This window comes from Trichechus manatus, unplaced genomic scaffold (genome assembly GCF_000243295.1).
Source record: "Trichechus manatus latirostris isolate Lorelei unplaced genomic scaffold, TriManLat1.0 scaffold00106, whole genome shotgun sequence".
NCBI classification, from domain to species: Eukaryota; Metazoa; Chordata; class Mammalia; order Sirenia; family Trichechidae; genus Trichechus; species Trichechus manatus.
This window is the reverse complement of record NW_004444042.1, coordinates 9,373,093-9,389,260: the sequence shown is the minus strand read 5'-3', so window position 1 is coordinate 9,389,260 and position 16,168 is coordinate 9,373,093. Positions and strand designations below refer to the sequence as shown.

At 52.6% G+C, this 16,168-nt stretch overlaps 1 protein-coding gene across 2 annotated transcripts in view; it reads left to right on the top strand.

Moving 5' to 3' along the window:
- Nucleotides 1–646: 646 nt before the first annotated feature.
- The window catches only part of UNC5B (unc-5 netrin receptor B), a 93,410-nt gene continuing 77,888 nt past the window's right edge, over nt 647–16,168 (top strand). The window contains exon 1 of one of the 2 annotated variants that reach the window (XM_004383259.1): nt 647–1,201. In XM_004383259.1, coding sequence (XP_004383316.1) covers nt 1,123–1,201 — 79 coding nt within the window. In that variant the 5' untranslated portion in view covers nt 647–1,122. The remainder of the gene's footprint in view (nt 1,202–16,168) is intronic. The other variant, XM_004383260.2, reaches the window with a different exon arrangement.

Below are 16,168 nucleotides of genomic sequence, written 5' to 3'. Positions count from 1 at the left end.
TTTTTTTTAAATCCTTAGTAATATGTACTACATACAATTTTGCAACTCATAATTTGCTGTTATCATTCCCAGATGTTCATTCGCACATGTTCAAAGATGGAATTTATATAAAGATATTGGGGGGAAAAAAGGCAATTAAAAAAACAAAAAGCGGTATTCGACTTACCTCAAACCGATTTACTACAGAGTAGTCCGAACGGGGAGCCCTGGTGGCACAGTGGTTAAGAGCTTGGCTGCTAACCAAAAGGTCAGCAGTTCAAATCAAATCCGCCAGCCGCTCCTGCTCCTTGGAAACCCTATGGGGCGGTTCTACCCTGTCGTATAGGGGCGCTATGAGTCCGAATCAACTAGAAGGCAACAAGTACGGGAGTCCGAACAGAATCCGGTCGTAAATCGGGGACTACCTGTATTTCCTTCATTTTTGGAGAGCAAGGTTGTGCAGACTCCGCTCCCAGCCTTGCTCCACTGCCCGGGTTTTCCAAAGCGCTGGGCGCTGCGTCTTGCAAGGACCCCCCCTGAAGGGCCCCCGGCCCCGCAGAGGCCGCACCCAGTCGGCCGCTGGGTACCCCCCTGCAGGTTCCCCCTACCGGCTCCGCCCCCCCTGCTCCGGGCCCCGCCCCGCCGCGCGCGGTACCTCTCCGCCTGCGAACTCACTAAGGCGAGCAGGCGGGACTGCTCGGCATTGTGGCAGGCGGCTGGGGCCGGGGAAGGCGCCAGAGCCGCGGGTGGCAGCGAGGCGTGGAGAGACGCGCACTGGGGCTCGGATCGCGCGGCGCTAGCCGCTGCAAGCGCCGCTGAGCGCACTCACCTTCGGCCGCGCAACTTCGGAGCCAGGGCGCAGGAGACCGGGGAGCGCTCGGAACCCCGGAGCCGGAGCAGCGCAGAGAGGGGCGCTCCGGAGCCTGGCTCGAGAGCCGGCGCCGGACACCCATCGCGCTCCGAGCGCCGGGCGGCTCTGAGCGCAGCGTGGCTGCCGCTGCCCCCACGGAGGGCACGGGCTGGCGCGGCCGGGCGCCGGGGAGGACGGCGAGGAGGAGGCGGCGGCGGCGGAGACGGCGGCGGCGAGGCTGGGGCCAGGGAGAGAGCCCCGGGGGAGAGGCGCCGGAGCCGGGCGGTGGGAGCATGTGGGCCCGGAGCGGAGCGCGGGGCGCGCTGCTGCTGGCGCTGCTGCTCTGCTGGCACCCGACGCTGAGCCAAGCAGGTAGGGAGCGCCTGGGCATGAGGGCGGAGGGCGAGGGGACTCCTGCGCCTCACTCTGCCTGAAGTTGAGGTGGTCCTTCGCCGCGCTGGTACGCGCAGGGAAAGCAGCAAGGGCATCCAAGTTAGAAGGCAGGTTTCTCTGCCGCTCCAAAGTGGGCGGTGGCGCAGCCACCTCGCAGAGGGCGCAGGCCTGGGGGTCAAAGTGAGCCAGAAGGCTCCTGAGCCCTCCTGGAAAGGTTAGCTTCTTTTCCCTGGGACGGGGTGTCTAGGTCGGGTCTGTCCCTCCGGGAGAACCTGCTTCCAGGGGACCCCTGGCTCCCCGAGTGCCTGGCTGCGGCGTCGAATAAAAGCTGTCGCTGCGCGGGCCAGAAGTGTGCTTGCTGCATGCAGTTCGCCGGCAACTTCCTACTCCCCGCCCCGGCTCGCTCGGGCTCCTTCGCGCTTCACGGACACGAATCGGCAGACTTAGAGGGAGAGAGCGAGACATCTGCGGCGCACGAGAAGCGCGGGTCCTTCTTGGCCAGCCGGAGGAAGCTGGGTTGAAGGGCTTTGGCTGTTGAAGGGGGAAAGATTGAATCCCAGGCACACAGCTTTCCCCTAGATCGCAGGCCCGCATTTCTGGAGGGATTTTTTTTTTTTTTCCTGGATGATGGGGAGGAGATACGTAGTGGATCCTGTGGAGTTTCCCTTTAAATGAGTCGTTGACATTCTCCCCGTCCTGGGAGCAGACGAGGCACACTCGCCTCTGGACCGAGCAGGATATCTTAACGGGGTTGGTGGGCTCCTAAAAGAAAGTCCCTAACCCCCCCCCCCCCCATCGTGGAACTGGGCGAGGCGTCGCTGACTGGGCTGCATCTTCCCAGGGAGCCGGTGGGTACAACCTCCCTTTGGTGCTCAGGCTGGCCTGGGTAGCTGGCCTTCTCGGCTCCGGGGGCGTGGGGGTCGGGGGTAGGAGGTAGGGGGGCTTGGGACATTCTGCGCGGAGTCCTGTGAGTTGAGGCTGAGAATGGGGCAGGAAAGCTGATGCAGAAAGTGGACGAGATGACGCAGCACCCCGCCCCCAGCACCTTCCGCTGCTATGTTAACATCCGCCCCCCCAATAACCAAAGATCCTCACTCTGGAATTAGTGATTCCCACGGCCCAGGAGTGAGGGCTTGGTTCTAGCACATCCCCCGCTTTTTTTTTTTTAAGCCCTGTTCTGCAAAGTTATGACACTCAATCATTTGATCCTAGTTAATTATGATTTGGGCAGACTCTGGTATTTAAAGCAGTGTTTTGAAGTTGGAAGGTAATATGATGGGTGGTGGGGGCAGGCTGCTGAATGACCAGCCTTGTTTTAAAGGTTTCAATTGGATGTGGGAGGTGCTGTGCTAGGGTGTTGGTTCCTGGTTTGAGGGTGTTTTGGAGGAGGTTATTGAAGGGTTGGGTGAAGTCTCTGTAAATGGTACATGGGCAGAATTGGGTCTTGGAAGCTGTTTTTGTGCCAGCGGGGCAGTGGGATCAGGAATGAATACTGAGGTTACTGGGGATGAGGGCTCAGGTAGGCAGAAGAAAGACAAGACTGGTTAGCTAGAGTTCTCTGGATTCGGCTGGGAGGACTAGAGGGGGCCTGCCTTTCCTGCTTAACAAAGCATCCAGCCCCCACCTTCCCCAGAAGAAACACCAGGCCCAGGGCTTTGATAAATTTGGGCACGAATGGTGCCCAGCCAGAAATGGCCTCTAATACCGGGCTTTGATTTCTCACTAGCTAGCAGAGCGGTGTTGGAATTGTGCTCATTACTTAGCATGGCAGGGACTGCCTGCCCACCAGCCTGTAGAGGGACCAGCTGGTGGGTCCGCCCCCAGCCTCCCTTTGCCCAGAATGTGTGGCCCTTGGAAACCTTGGGGAGGAAGAATATGCCCCTTCCTCCCACACAGCCCTTTTTCTCCAATGCCATAGGCACAGCATCTTTCTCTCACAATGTGTTTTGGGTTTCCTAGTGGGTCCCTCATTTTTTCCAAGAGTCTCATTTCACTGATGGGGAAGACCAAGGCCAGAGCATTGGCTTTCCCCAAATCTTGCCTCGACTTGGCAGCAGGTCACAGACTTGTATGCAGGGTTCCTGTCCAATAGCCAGGCCAATTCAGGCCACATGGGACCCTCTCCTCACAGCCCTATTTGCCTGTCTGCCATGAGCCTCAGATTTAGGGGAGGCAGAGAAATTTGTCCTCATAGAGGGGTCTCTTTCTTGGAGTGTCCAAGCTCCCCTCAAGTAGCAAGCACTTCTCTCTTCTTTTTCTCCCCCCACCCCCATGAATATGGGAATAAGCTTTCTTTACAGCACTGAGAATGTTTTTTTAAGCCATAAAGTTTGATGATGGAAAAATCAAAACCGGAACCATAAAACCCCGGACGCTGAAAAGGAGATGTCAGCAAGTGACTGGCTAGGAGAGGCCACTTCAAAAGCCGGAGCTTGGCCCCGGGAGGCTCCCCCTACCCTACCTCTCAGTCCTTCTGGAGCTTTTAATGATCCTTTCCTAGGCCTCTGGCTGGGATGGTTGAGAAGGAGGGGACCTTCTTTTTAAAGTGCAATTAAAATCAGGGTTTTTCTAGTGTCTCTGCTTAGGCTGTGTGTGTGTGAGAGAGAGTATGTCTGTGTGAATGTGTATGAATGTGTGTGTGAGTGAGAGTGTGTGATTCTGTGTGGTGCCCTATTCTTGTCGGCCTCCACACTATGGCAAACACCCATCTCACTTAAACAAATGGAAAATCAAGACTGTCTTAATGGGTTTTCTCATTAAAGTGGAAGTTCCACTGCAGGGGAGGAATTGTGTCTGTAATCTCACTTCTTCCTCCTCCCCCCAAACAGGGAATTCTGCAGGACAAAATAAGTCCCTCTTTTCTAACCCACTTTGGGACAGGCCCTGACTTGCCCAAGGTCCCATGGGGATTCAGGGGCAGAGCTGAGATTTGAACTCAGACCTTGCAAACCTCAGTCTAGCCCTCTGGGCCCTTTGTTGCACCTTGGGGTGTGGACCAGCCACTGAGGGTCTGGTGTCCAGATTCTGAAATCAGGTGCCACCTGAGGCAGGCAGCTAAAGATTGGTTTGGTAGCTAGGATAGACTTGGATGTGTAGCAGGAAGGGGGAAAGAAGGCTGAGCTGGGAGCAGGGACCCGGGGAGGTGGAGCAGGGTAGGGCCAGAGGTCCAAGGTGAGGCCTTGAGACCAGGCAGGTGCCCAAAGGTGGCTCCACCCTGTGACCCCCCCAGCACTTCATCTCCTTCTCTGCAGCTGCTCCGCCTGGGCAGGGTATGGCAAATAACAAGCCAGGCTTCCCTGTTAGCATTTTAGAGCTCCACACCCATTGGTAGAGTAACGGACAGGATGTGTTTTTATTCTTGATTTTGAAGCTTTAGGGGCTCATCTCCATCTCACCCCACTTTGTTGTTGAGTTTCTCCTGTACCAAAGGTTCTGTGTGACTCTATTCCTGGCTGCCAGACCTAAGATGGGGTGTGCCTCTCGTCTCCTCTCCTCATAGCCACAAATGCCTTCTGAGGAGGGTTGTGGACTGCCTAGACTTTGGGGAGTGCTTAGGGAGGAGGGGCGCAGTCCTGGGCTGGGACGTCGGGCTTGTGGTGCTGGAACTGGGCTGGGGGGAGTAGAGGGAAACTGCTGCATAGGCAGGATGGTGGGTAGGAAGGAAGAATGGGCAGCGAGGCCCAGAGCTTGGGCTTCTCTTGGCGACCTCCTCCTCCTCCTCTCCTCCTCCTTACCAGTTTCCTAAACAACTTCCACAAAGGGGGTCGTTAAAGCTGTGAAGGCAAAATGAAACCAAACAAGTGCATTCTGTGCCTTTCTGTTTCTTTTTTTAAAAGGAAAATTAAAAATACCGTAATTAGAGTAGTACAAGGAGAGGGCAGTTTCAGGAGCGCCAAGAGAATCCGCACACTCCACCATTTCAGCTTTGCTCCTGAAGTTGGGCTTGGGGCGCCACCTCCTGCCCCCTCTGGACCTGCGCTTAGCCGGCTGCCACGGGAATGTCACCACTGCGGGACGCATTTTGTTGAGACAGGTCCGGAGAGCCCCTCCTCCTGGCTTTCTGGGAGAAGACTGGCATCCTGGGGCTGGTCTCAGGTCCCCTCTGTGAGATGGTTGGGGAACGCTGTGTCGCCGCAGGGCGGGCGGAAACCCGGGCCGAGCGCGCGGCTCAGCTGCCGCAGAGCGTTCAAAGCCACAGGTCCCCGCAGCGCCCCTTCTTCCTGGCTCTTGGTCGTCGACGAGGCTAATGGCAGCGAAAACATTTGCTGAAGTGCAGGCATAAATTAGCCACCTCCCTGCTCGCCTCCCTCCAGTCCCTTTTGTTTCCTCTTCCTTCTTTCCAAAAGCAGCGAGTTGCTGGAAGCTCCCGAATTTACCCTTTTCGACAAAGCGGCCTGAATTTACCCTTTTCGACAAAGCGGCCTGATTAGCATCGCCGCAGTTTGTGGGTTTGATTCAGCGCCACTGCCCGGGCGCGGTTACTTGGTGTCGGCGGGCACCTCGGCACAGCGCTCCTCTGCCTCCCAGCTCCCCTGCGTTCCCCGCACCTCTTCTGCCCCCTCTCCCCAGCCACCGGCCCTCCCTGCCCCAGCTAGCCCAGCTAAATCGGTCTGCTAGAGCCCCAGAGCTCTCACGACGCTGCCTAGCCCACCGCCTAGCGAGTGAGCACGCCTAGCTGCTCTCCTTCTCACCTCCCAGAACTGGCTGCCCCCAGCGCCTCACGACTCTCCCCCCTCGGCGCCGCTCCTTACTGGTGGAAGGCAGGCTTGTGGGTGTGAGAGTGTGCATTAAGGAGTGTGTGTCGGTGGGAGAGGTGAGAGTGGGTCTTGAAGAGGTGGGCGGAGGTGGGAGTGTGTAGTGGGAGTTGAGGGCTGAGGGTAGGTGTGATGTCCTGTTGGGATGTTAGGTGCGCGGAGGTGGAGTGTGCGTGGGTGTGTGCAGGAGGAATGGATATATGTGCTCAGGAGGGTTGTGCTTTGTGTATATGGGAATGTGAGATGTGTATGGTTGTATGTATGTGTTTGGATGTGGGCAGGGTGTGTTCAGTATGCATATGGTCGCCGCTGGGGTGTGCTTGTGTATAAATAGGTATGTATAGTGTGGGGACAGTGAGTCACCACCAAGCAAGGGAAGCTCCAACCATTATATTGTGTTGGGGATTCCTCTTCAGGATGGCACCCAGGATGGGTGCCCTTCAGTGTTAAGGAGACCTCATTTTGCCCTGCCCTGAGTGCTGTACCTGGCTGGCACAAACGATTTGCTCTCGTCTACTAACCAAAAAGTTGGCAGTTCAAACCCACCCAGTGACACCCTGGAAGAAAGTCCTGGCGATCTGCTTCCATAAAGATTACAGCCCAAAAAAGTGTATGGAGTTCATTTCTACTCTGTAACACGTTGGGTTGCAATGAGTCGGAATTGACTCGACAGCAATGGGTTGGGGGGCTGTGAGCAGTGTTTGGCTTGGGTGCCAGGTTCTCAAGTTGAGAGGCCAGAGCTGAGGGCAGATGGGACAGGTCCTGGTGCTTCAGAGGGAGGAAAGTGGGCCAAAGATGGGCCCTCAGCCAGCCCGGGGGCTTGGGCTAATGCCCCCAGGAGGGCAGGGGTCCTGAGGCCTGGGTCTCCTGCAGTCATCTTCTGCTAACCCAGAGCAACGTGAAGGGCTGTAGTTTGGGGATCTGCCCTCTGATCTTGTTCAGACTCATACTTCCTCCCCTCCCTCTCCTCCAGGTGTCCTCTGGAATCTGCTGGAGAAGGGGCAGGGGCATGGCTTAAATGATGGCATCCCTAATGGAGAGTAACATCTCAGGAAGGCATGGCTGGGGCCTGGGACTCATAGTGGAAGCAATTGAAAGAGGAGGAGGAGGAGGGCATGCACACCCACATACACGTGCACACACACCTTCACTCTCTTTACCAACTCCTTTGTTGGTGAAGGGCTCCCCAGCTTTCCAGTTCTGTCCCTGCTAAGGTCTGCCATCACCTTAACTGTAGGATAAGGTGTGCCATTCGGAAACAGGGAGACCTATAGGAAAATCGCAACCCCATGTATGTGCATAGTACTTACAGTTTACAAAGCCCTTTTAGATGTGGGGCTTCACTTCTTCCTCCTAAGAACCCCACTGGGTTCAGCTAGGAAGCTGAGGAGACAGAACTGGGACCTAGGTCAGAACCAGAACAGCCCTGGCCCTGGCCCTCAGGGAGATCACTGTCTGTTCAGGAGGCTGATATCCACTCTAGAAAATGTTAAATGACGTTCAGAGAGTTTTGAGTGCCGCATGAGGGCAACAAGCAGTATATGCGGGGAAGAGCACAGCAAAGACTAAATGAGGAGGCGATGTGAACCAGACCTTGAATCTCTCCTGTTCTGGTCTTTCTAAGAGCATTTCCTGAAGGGAGGATAGCTAACTAGCTGCGGCACCTGGGCAGGAGTGCCCAGCCCTGGGCCTCTCCCCGCTGCTCTGGGAATTTGGCCTGGTCAGCGTCCGCTCTGGCCGCCATATTGGGGTGGGCACCAATCCTTGGTGAACCAACCCTTGGCCGTATTTTCACTCCAGGGCCTCCCAAGCTCAACTGAATAGGTGTTCCTTGGGGTACCTGCCCCTCTGAGCCACCTCTGATTCCGTGGGATAGGACCTGGATAGGGGACAACCCAAGAGAAAAGAGTTTCTTTTCCTTTGCTTCTCTCTCTGTGGCTCTCAAAAATGGAGTGAGCCCCCCAAAAAATACTTTTTAAGCACTAGTAGAGATTATTTTGGTGGTGGCGGGATGGGGAGGTATACTTCTTTGCCCTCCACCACGCCCCTCCACCCAAGACCTCAAAGCTGGTAAGAAGGGAAGGACAGAATCATGGGTTACTCATGGGTTACTCCCATGAGCCAGTCAGAGGGGAAGGCTCATTGGTCACCACCTCTATAAAACCCTCTACCACCACACATCTCTCCTTACAGAGGCTCCTCCGCACCCCAGTTGGGGGTGCAGAAGGGTGCTTGGTGTGGCCAACTGGAATTTTGAAGAGGTTAAAATAGCCTCTCAGCATTGCCACTCACTAACTCTGCAGCCTTGGGTAGCTCAGTTAACTGTGCTGTGCCTCAGGCTGCTCATTTGTGAAATGGGGAGATAATGATATATTCTCCTCATAGTGTTGTTTTGAGGATTATATGACTTGATGTACAGTAACATGCTCAGCATGGTGCCTGGCATATACTGACCACTCAGGGATTTTTATGGGTGCAGCCACCTCAGGAGAGAACCCTGCAATGCCAGAAACTACCTCCCCCAGGGAGTGAGGAGAAAGCAGGAGGCTCAGAGCCTGGTGGCCCAGCATCTCCTGGCCTTGGAGTTAGGAGGCTCTGGTTCTTCTCCTACTGTGTGACCTTGAGCAAGTCCTTTTCCCTCTCTGGGTCCTGGTTGGTCTCCCCATCTGTAAATTTGGGATGGGAGAAGTAAAGGGATGATCCCTAAGGGCTGCATTTTTTTTACTTCTGGTTCCGTCTGAAGAGGCCCCCAGCAGCCGGCAAGAGACAGAGGTAGCCAAGGGCCAGAACCACTTGTGTTTATAGAAGCCTCTCCAGAAAGTCAATATATTGACTAGAATTCCCTTGTGAGCATTATGCGGCCCTGGGTCTCTCTTCAAAGCCATAAATCACCCTCCAGGACCTCGGTCCCTTTTTCCTGCTCCATAAGCTTCTCCTGCCTCAGAAACCAAGAGCCCCAGACACCAAGCAGGGCCCAAGAGGCAGAGGAGGACCCCACTGAGCAGGGCATCCTGGGCTTAGAGAAAAGAGGTCCTCTGCACCCTCCCTCCCCACACTGATGCTCAAGGGTGTGGTAGGAACGACCACCCAGACCTGGCCCCCGTGCCATGCACCGTTCCATTTCTCAGGAGGCATGTGGTAGCTGATCTAGGGAGTGGGAGGTGAGAAACCCTGTTTCCACATCAGGTATTGGCACATCTGGCCCAGCCCTAAAGCCTACAAGTGCTGGGCTCTGATGGTCAGAGGTGGGCAAGACACAGGCCTGGCCCTTAAGGAATTGACAGGCTTTGTGTGACTTCTTGATTATGAGGTACGGGCCATGTGCCAGGCCTGTGATGCTGGGGGTGGGGGTGAGGGGTGGGGATGAGGCAAGAGAAGCATATGATGGTGCAACAGAGAGGAATCCACTCAAGGATGAGCCGAGATGTATACATACTGGGAGGTCTGGTGTGGTGCTTAGAGGGCAGGCTATGCAGACTGCTTGGGCTCAAATCTTGACTGTGCTACTCTCTGGCTGTGTGTCTTAGGGCAATTTGTCTACCCTCTCTGAGCTTTAGTTTCTTAATTTGTGAAATGAAAGTCATAGCACCAACTTCATCATATTGTTGTGGGGATGAATGAGATAATGCATAAAAGTTGTTTGCACATTCTAAAGTGCTCAATAGCATTCATTATCATTATCATCATCATCCTTATTATTGGTGGCGAGTATTGGGTGTATAGTGGGAAATGCGTAAGATGTTGAGAAGAGATAGAAATCCCAGGGCCTGGGCAGTCAGGGAATGCTTCCTGGAGGAGGGGAGGATGGAGCTTGACTGTCCCCTGAAGGATGAATAGAGTTTGGCTGAATAGGGGAGAGGGCATTCCTGGCAAGGGGATGTGTTTGTGAAGATGAGAGGTAGGAACACCTTGCACGTCTGCCCAGGAAACAAATTCCAGATTCAGTGCTTGACTCCCATCTGATCGTCTGGTGAAACAAGGGACTTGCCGGGCCAGGGGTCCCTTCTTATGCAGTGGAAAAGGCCAAGGCTTTGGAATTAAAAAGATTTGAATCCTGGGTTAGGTGGCTCAAGCTCTCTGAACCTGTGAGATAGGGCTAATACCACCTACTGCACTGGGCGGTGGTTGATACTTGAGATGACACACATGCTGCCTAGTACAGGGTAGGTGTCCCTCCCCCCAGTCTGGCTGACCCCTGCCTGGGGCTGGGCCCTGCTTCTCTCCCTGTACCTCTCTGGGCAGGTGAGCAGGGGCCAGAGAGTCCCCAGGGGGCAGCTTCCAGGTTACCCAGAGAGCTAGGGAGGGGGCAGGAAGAGAAGAGACTACCTTTTCTGGCCCCCGGTGCCCACCTGGACCTGCACTAGCCCAGGAGGTGTCCGTAAGGTCTGGGAGGAACGCTTTTCTGCTGAGATCACCCAGGAGCCTGTAGCTCCTAGAGGCCCCGAGTGGCGTCTGGAGGCATTACTGGCATCAGGAGACAGAACCAAAGGAAAGCAGTTCTGTAATGCGATCAGAGGCGCCGGCCTGCCCAGCCTGGGGCCTGGGCACCCAAGGAAGATGCACAGCTTACAAGAAGTGGAGTCAGAATTCCAGGAAAGTAGATCCTGACCCCCACCCCACCTTTGATCATTCTGTGACGGCTGGGCAGGGAGAGACTCAGGGATGGAGTGAGCAGTAACCTGGGGCTGGGTGGGGTATGTTTTTTGTGGGGCAGCCTTGGACTCTTTCTTTGCTACCGAGTCAAGGCAGTGGGGATAGGAAGTAGGGTCAGTGGGTGGAGGCATGATGGAGTGGAAACACTTGGGAGATGGGGGCATAGCTGTGGCATTAGATGACTAGGGAGCTGGGTCTGGTTTTGCTCATCCACATGTCCATGGAGCCCAGCACAGTGCCTGGCACACAGAGGTGCTCAGTAAGTATTTGTACAGTGGATGAATGAGGACTCATGGTCAGGCCTTACTCAGCCAAGAGGCTGCTGTGATTCAGCCTCTACTGTGCGCTGGACTTGGTGCTATGGACAGCTTGCCAAAGAATTAATTAGAAAATTCTCATTCCTTTGCTTACAACCTCCCCCTGCTGCTTGTCTGCAGCTTTCCCGCTTTCTTCCTTGAGCGCTTACTGTGTACCAGACATGGTAGCAGTCAGAGCCAGGTCTTCAGTGGTCAGTCCTTAGGTAGGAAAGCATTTTCTCACTGAATCCAGCAGAGCCACAAAGCATTAACCAAGCATTGTAGTCAAGTACCCTCAGGCCCTTTGTGGAGAAAGCAGACCAGCAGATACTCGCTAAGCTGGTAAACTTTGTACTTATCTGTAAGGTGGGCTTAGCAAGGCACAGCTGGTCCAGGCCCTTTAAAGCGTTTGTTTCCTACTTGTATCCCCACTCCATTGATCACTTACCTCCATCTTACCTTCTGGAGGCTCAAGATAATGCCCACTGCGTGGACATTGACCCTGAGGCCTGGGAGCAGGCATGGGGCTGACCCCAGGCCTCAGCCCCCTCCCCCGTAGCAACTGCCGCCTGCTTCTTGGCAGGAGCTGGGCAGCTGCAGGGTCTGGCTGAGCCAGACTCCCCAGGCACCACGTCCAGTGTGAACGTTCAGGGAGTGTCCCTGGGAGATTAAACATCCCCAGGCGGTTGGCTGAGGTGGCAATAGGCCTGGCCCAGATACCACCTTCACAGCTGGGCTCCCGCCGGCCTGTGCCAGGAGCCCCTGCCCCAGGCTGTCTGGAATTCCAGCCTGGCAACCAGGACAGCCGTGGCTGCTTGGCACAGTGACCCCTGCTCCAAATGTGGTCCGGCCCTACATTCTCCTCTTGTCCATCGCACTCCTGCACAGATGCACACACATGCAAAGGACACAACAGCAGACAGAATCCTGAGCTGAGAACTGGGAAGCCTGGACCCTAATCATAGCCATGCAGCTAATCTGCTGTGTGACGTTGGGCTAGTCCTTTTCCGTCTCTGGGCCTCAGTGTCCTCACCTGTCTAAATGAAGAGGGTCAACCCTGGAATCAGAGAACCTGGGTTCAAGACCTGGCTCCGTCACTAACTGCAGTTCTCTGAGTCTGCGTCTCTTTCCTGTAAGATGGGATCCCTGACTGGTTGTTGGGGAGAGTAAATGGTCAATGGGTCAGTCTCCCTCTCTCCCCACCTGGAAAGAAATTAATCCACAAATCGCTGGCTACTTCCCTCCTCCCCCTTCTTTCTTTCTAATATTCCCCTCTTGCCATGGAGAGGATTTCAGCAAAAGGTGGGGCAGGTGTCATCCTAATGAATTCTGAGATTCCTTCTAGCCATCTAAGTCCATGACTATAAAGGCACCATGCATGTGACTCAGGATGGCCCACAGAGTGACCCACTGGGAGGTTATCGACAAGGGGAGAAGTCTGCATTGTCATCTGCACTTGGAAAGAGCACTGGACTAGGAGTCAGGAAGCCTCAGCTCTAAGGCAAACCCTGTCACCGTGTGACAGGCAAGTCATTCACCATCTTTGAGCCTCAGTTTACCCATTGGCAAAAAGAATAAAAGAAACTGAATGCCGGGTAGGGCCAAGTGAGAAAACAGCCGAAGAGGTGCTTTGGAAACTTCTCCAGACCCCCAGGGGCTGCTGATCTGAGGTGGAAGGAGGCTGGTGGGGCAGGGTCTGGTACCCCGGGGACTTGTGGTGCATGCTGGGAGCTGTTCACTGTGGAGCAGAGAGGGGAAGGCTGACGTTTCCATTTCCCTGGCTGGAACTTTCCTGTTGGTGGGTTGGGCCCTGGCGTCTCCCAATGTCCTAGCTGGCCATGGTTATTGAGCTAAATTAACAAGAGTTTGGGCCATTTGCCATCCTTCTGTGCGCCCCATCCCCCGCCACGTGCCCTGTACCCCAGAGCAGAGAAGGCCAAGGTGCCACGTCGGGGAAGGTTAGTGTCAGTGCTAGGTTTGATGCTGTCCAAGCTAGCACGCCATCTGCCATGCCCACCAGAAATTATATAATCCCTCGGCCAGCTGCCCATTCTTAAAAAACAGGGCAGGCAGGACAGCGGGGAGTGGAGAGGAGGAATTTTCTTCTCTCCACTTTGTTCCCTCCCAGCCTGCCACCTCCCTGGACCAATCTTCATTCTCCAAGTTGCTCCCAGAGCCTGAGACATAAATGCCAAGACAGAGTGAGGCCGAGGGTGGCAGGCGATGGGGCAGGCCTGGAAGACGCAGCTTGTTACCTTGCCTTGTGGACTCCGGGGCATCCTGCAGACGGCTTGCTGACTGCACACCTGTCAGGCAGCCCCTTGCCAGCCTCACTCCATTCCTCTTCCAGGCTTGGATGGGGTGGGATGAGGAGGACAGCTCAAGCTTCAGGGAAGTAGGGGGAAAGCCCCTCAGTTCCTACAGAGATCTTTCCCTTCCAGCATCTTAACAAAAATAAGCATTTTTAATAACTAAATTATAGCTGGTAGGTTCGAACGGCCAACCTTGCAGTTAGCAGCCAGGCACTTAACCACTGCACCACCAGGGGTCTTTCATAGCCAGATAGCACTGCCCACATATCACTAGGGCCTTTGGAATCACAGAGACCTAGGATACAATCCTGTCTGTGTTATTTGTGTGATTTTAGCCAGGCTGCTTTATCACTGTCGGCCTCAGTTTCCTCATCTGTGGGATGGGAATAATGAAATCTTCCCATGGCTGTCTTGAGGATTGAATTAATTGATGTTTATAGAGGACAGATAAAGAACACATACCAGTAAATGGTGGTTATGATCATCGATACCCACTTCTGTTCTCTACTTTTTAAGAACATAATATATCATGACCAAATGGGATTTATTCCAGGAATGCAAGGGTTGGTTCAAAAGCAATCCATTTATGTTAATAACATACACAATATTAAGATAAGGGAACAAAATCATGATTATCTCCATAGATGCTGAAAAAGCCTTGGACAAAATTCAACACCCATTCATGGTTTAAACACTCGACAAAATAGGAATTAAGAGATCATTTTTAACATGGTAAAATATATATACCTTAGTCCTAAAGCCAGTATATTTAATAGGGAGACACTAAAGGCATTTTTACAAAGATCAGTAATAAAGCATGGACACCCACCATCTCTGCTACTGTTCAACACTGTGTTAGAGGCATTAGCCAATGCAGTTAGACAAGAGAAGTCAATTAGAGGCATAAGAATAGATAAAGAAGAAAAATTATCCCTACCTGATTTTAAAACATACTACAAAGCCTCTATAATTAAAACAGGGTGGTACTGGTACGTGAATTGGCAGATAGACCAATAAAAGATAACAGAAAGTCCAGAATTAGACCCAAATGCATATGGAAATGTGGTATATGACAAAGGTGGTATTTCACATCACTGGGGTAAAGACAGACTTTTTAATAAATGGTGCTGGGACAATAGGGGAGCCATTTGGAAAAAAGATAAAATTTGATTCATATCTCACACTATACAGAAAAATAAACTGAAATGCGCTAGGAATCCAAATGTAAACAGTGATATCATACAATTCCTAGAGGAAAATATGGGTGAATTCCTCTTTAACCTTGGTTGGAGAAAGGCTTTCTAATTATGACTCAAAATTCAGGGGCAATAAAATAATTGATTGATAATTTTTATTATATAAATTTTTAAAAAAAATAAGAAACATCCTAAATAAAGTCAGAAGGCAAATATTCTGACAAACTGGGAGAAAATATTTGCAACATAAACCACAGACCAAGGGCTAATATCCCTAGTCTATAAGGTGCTCTTAAAGGTGGAGGGACAAAGGAACAAAATGTGACAGAGAAATGGAAAAAAGGACATGTACAGACAACTCACAAAATAAGACGTGTTGTTGTTGTCAGTTGCTGTTGGGTCGGCTCCAGCTCGTAGCCACCTTGCGTATAACAGAACAAAACGTCGCCCAGTCCTGCACCCTCTTCATGATCACTGGCATGTTTGAGTCCATTGTGGCTATTGTGTCAATCCATCTCACTGAAGGGTTCTCTTAGTTTTTCGCTGATCCTCTACTTTACCAAACACATGAAAAAATATCCAGACTCATTTATAATTGTTAAGTGCTGTCGAGTTGATTTTTAGCTCATAGTGAACCCATGTGACAGGGTAGAACTGCCCCATAGGCTGTAATCTTTATGGGAACAGGTCACCAGGTCTTTCTCCCACAGAGCCGCTGGGTAGGTTCAAACTGCCAACCTTTCGGTTAGCAGCTGAGCACTTGACTGTTGTGCTGCCAGGGCTTCTTCACTTACAATACAAATTAAAACAACCCCAAGGTAGCATTTCTCACTTATCAGACTGGAAAAGATTTTAAAAATATGACAACCTGTTCTGCTGGGGAGGCTGTGGGGAGAGGAACCTTCTCAGACAGTGCTGGCGGGAATGCAAACTGGTACAACCCTTATGATAAGTAATTCAGTGATACCTAGCAAAACTACATATGCACTTAGCTTTCAACCCAACAATCTTACTTCTAGAACTCTCACTTTAAGATACTCCTTCATCAGCAAAAAATACATGTGCACAAGATTATTCACTGCAGCATTGTTTGTAATTGCAGAGTATTAGAAACAACCTAGATGCCCCAGGAGAATAGTTCCATAAACTATGGCACATCCATAAGATGGAGTACTATGTAGCTGTAAAAAAAAGAATGCTGAAGCTCTCCATGAACTTACAGGGAGAGATTCCCAGGACAGACTGACAAGCAAAAGAAGAAAGCACAAACGTAGTGTGCTACCTTTCATGTAAGAAAGCCCACACCCAGACCTCTCTTCTGTTCTCTTTTGATGGCTCCTTCAATACATTCAGCTCACCCCATGGATGGATGCCCCTCCCTACTCTGGTTATAGATCCAAGCAGTGAACCCGGCATGGGGGACAAGTTCTCTGTACTGCCACCAAGAGGGGCAGGACCCACAAGTGCCATCCCTGCCCCAGCCTTAATTGAGACGTGTGGCTCCACGTGGTCCTGGGAACATCCCTTCGGCCCCTGGGACTTGATTTTCTCTTCTGTGACATGGGGGATAAGGAACCCTACCCCATCATCCCTTCAGAGGAGTTGGGACCAACGTCCCACTTAGTTCACGTGCACGATGTGGGATATAGTTTCATTTATTATTTACCCACAGTGTCTGCAGGTTGCTTCTTGGGGCTTAGATAAGCCTTCATTATCATTTTCCAGCCACACACAC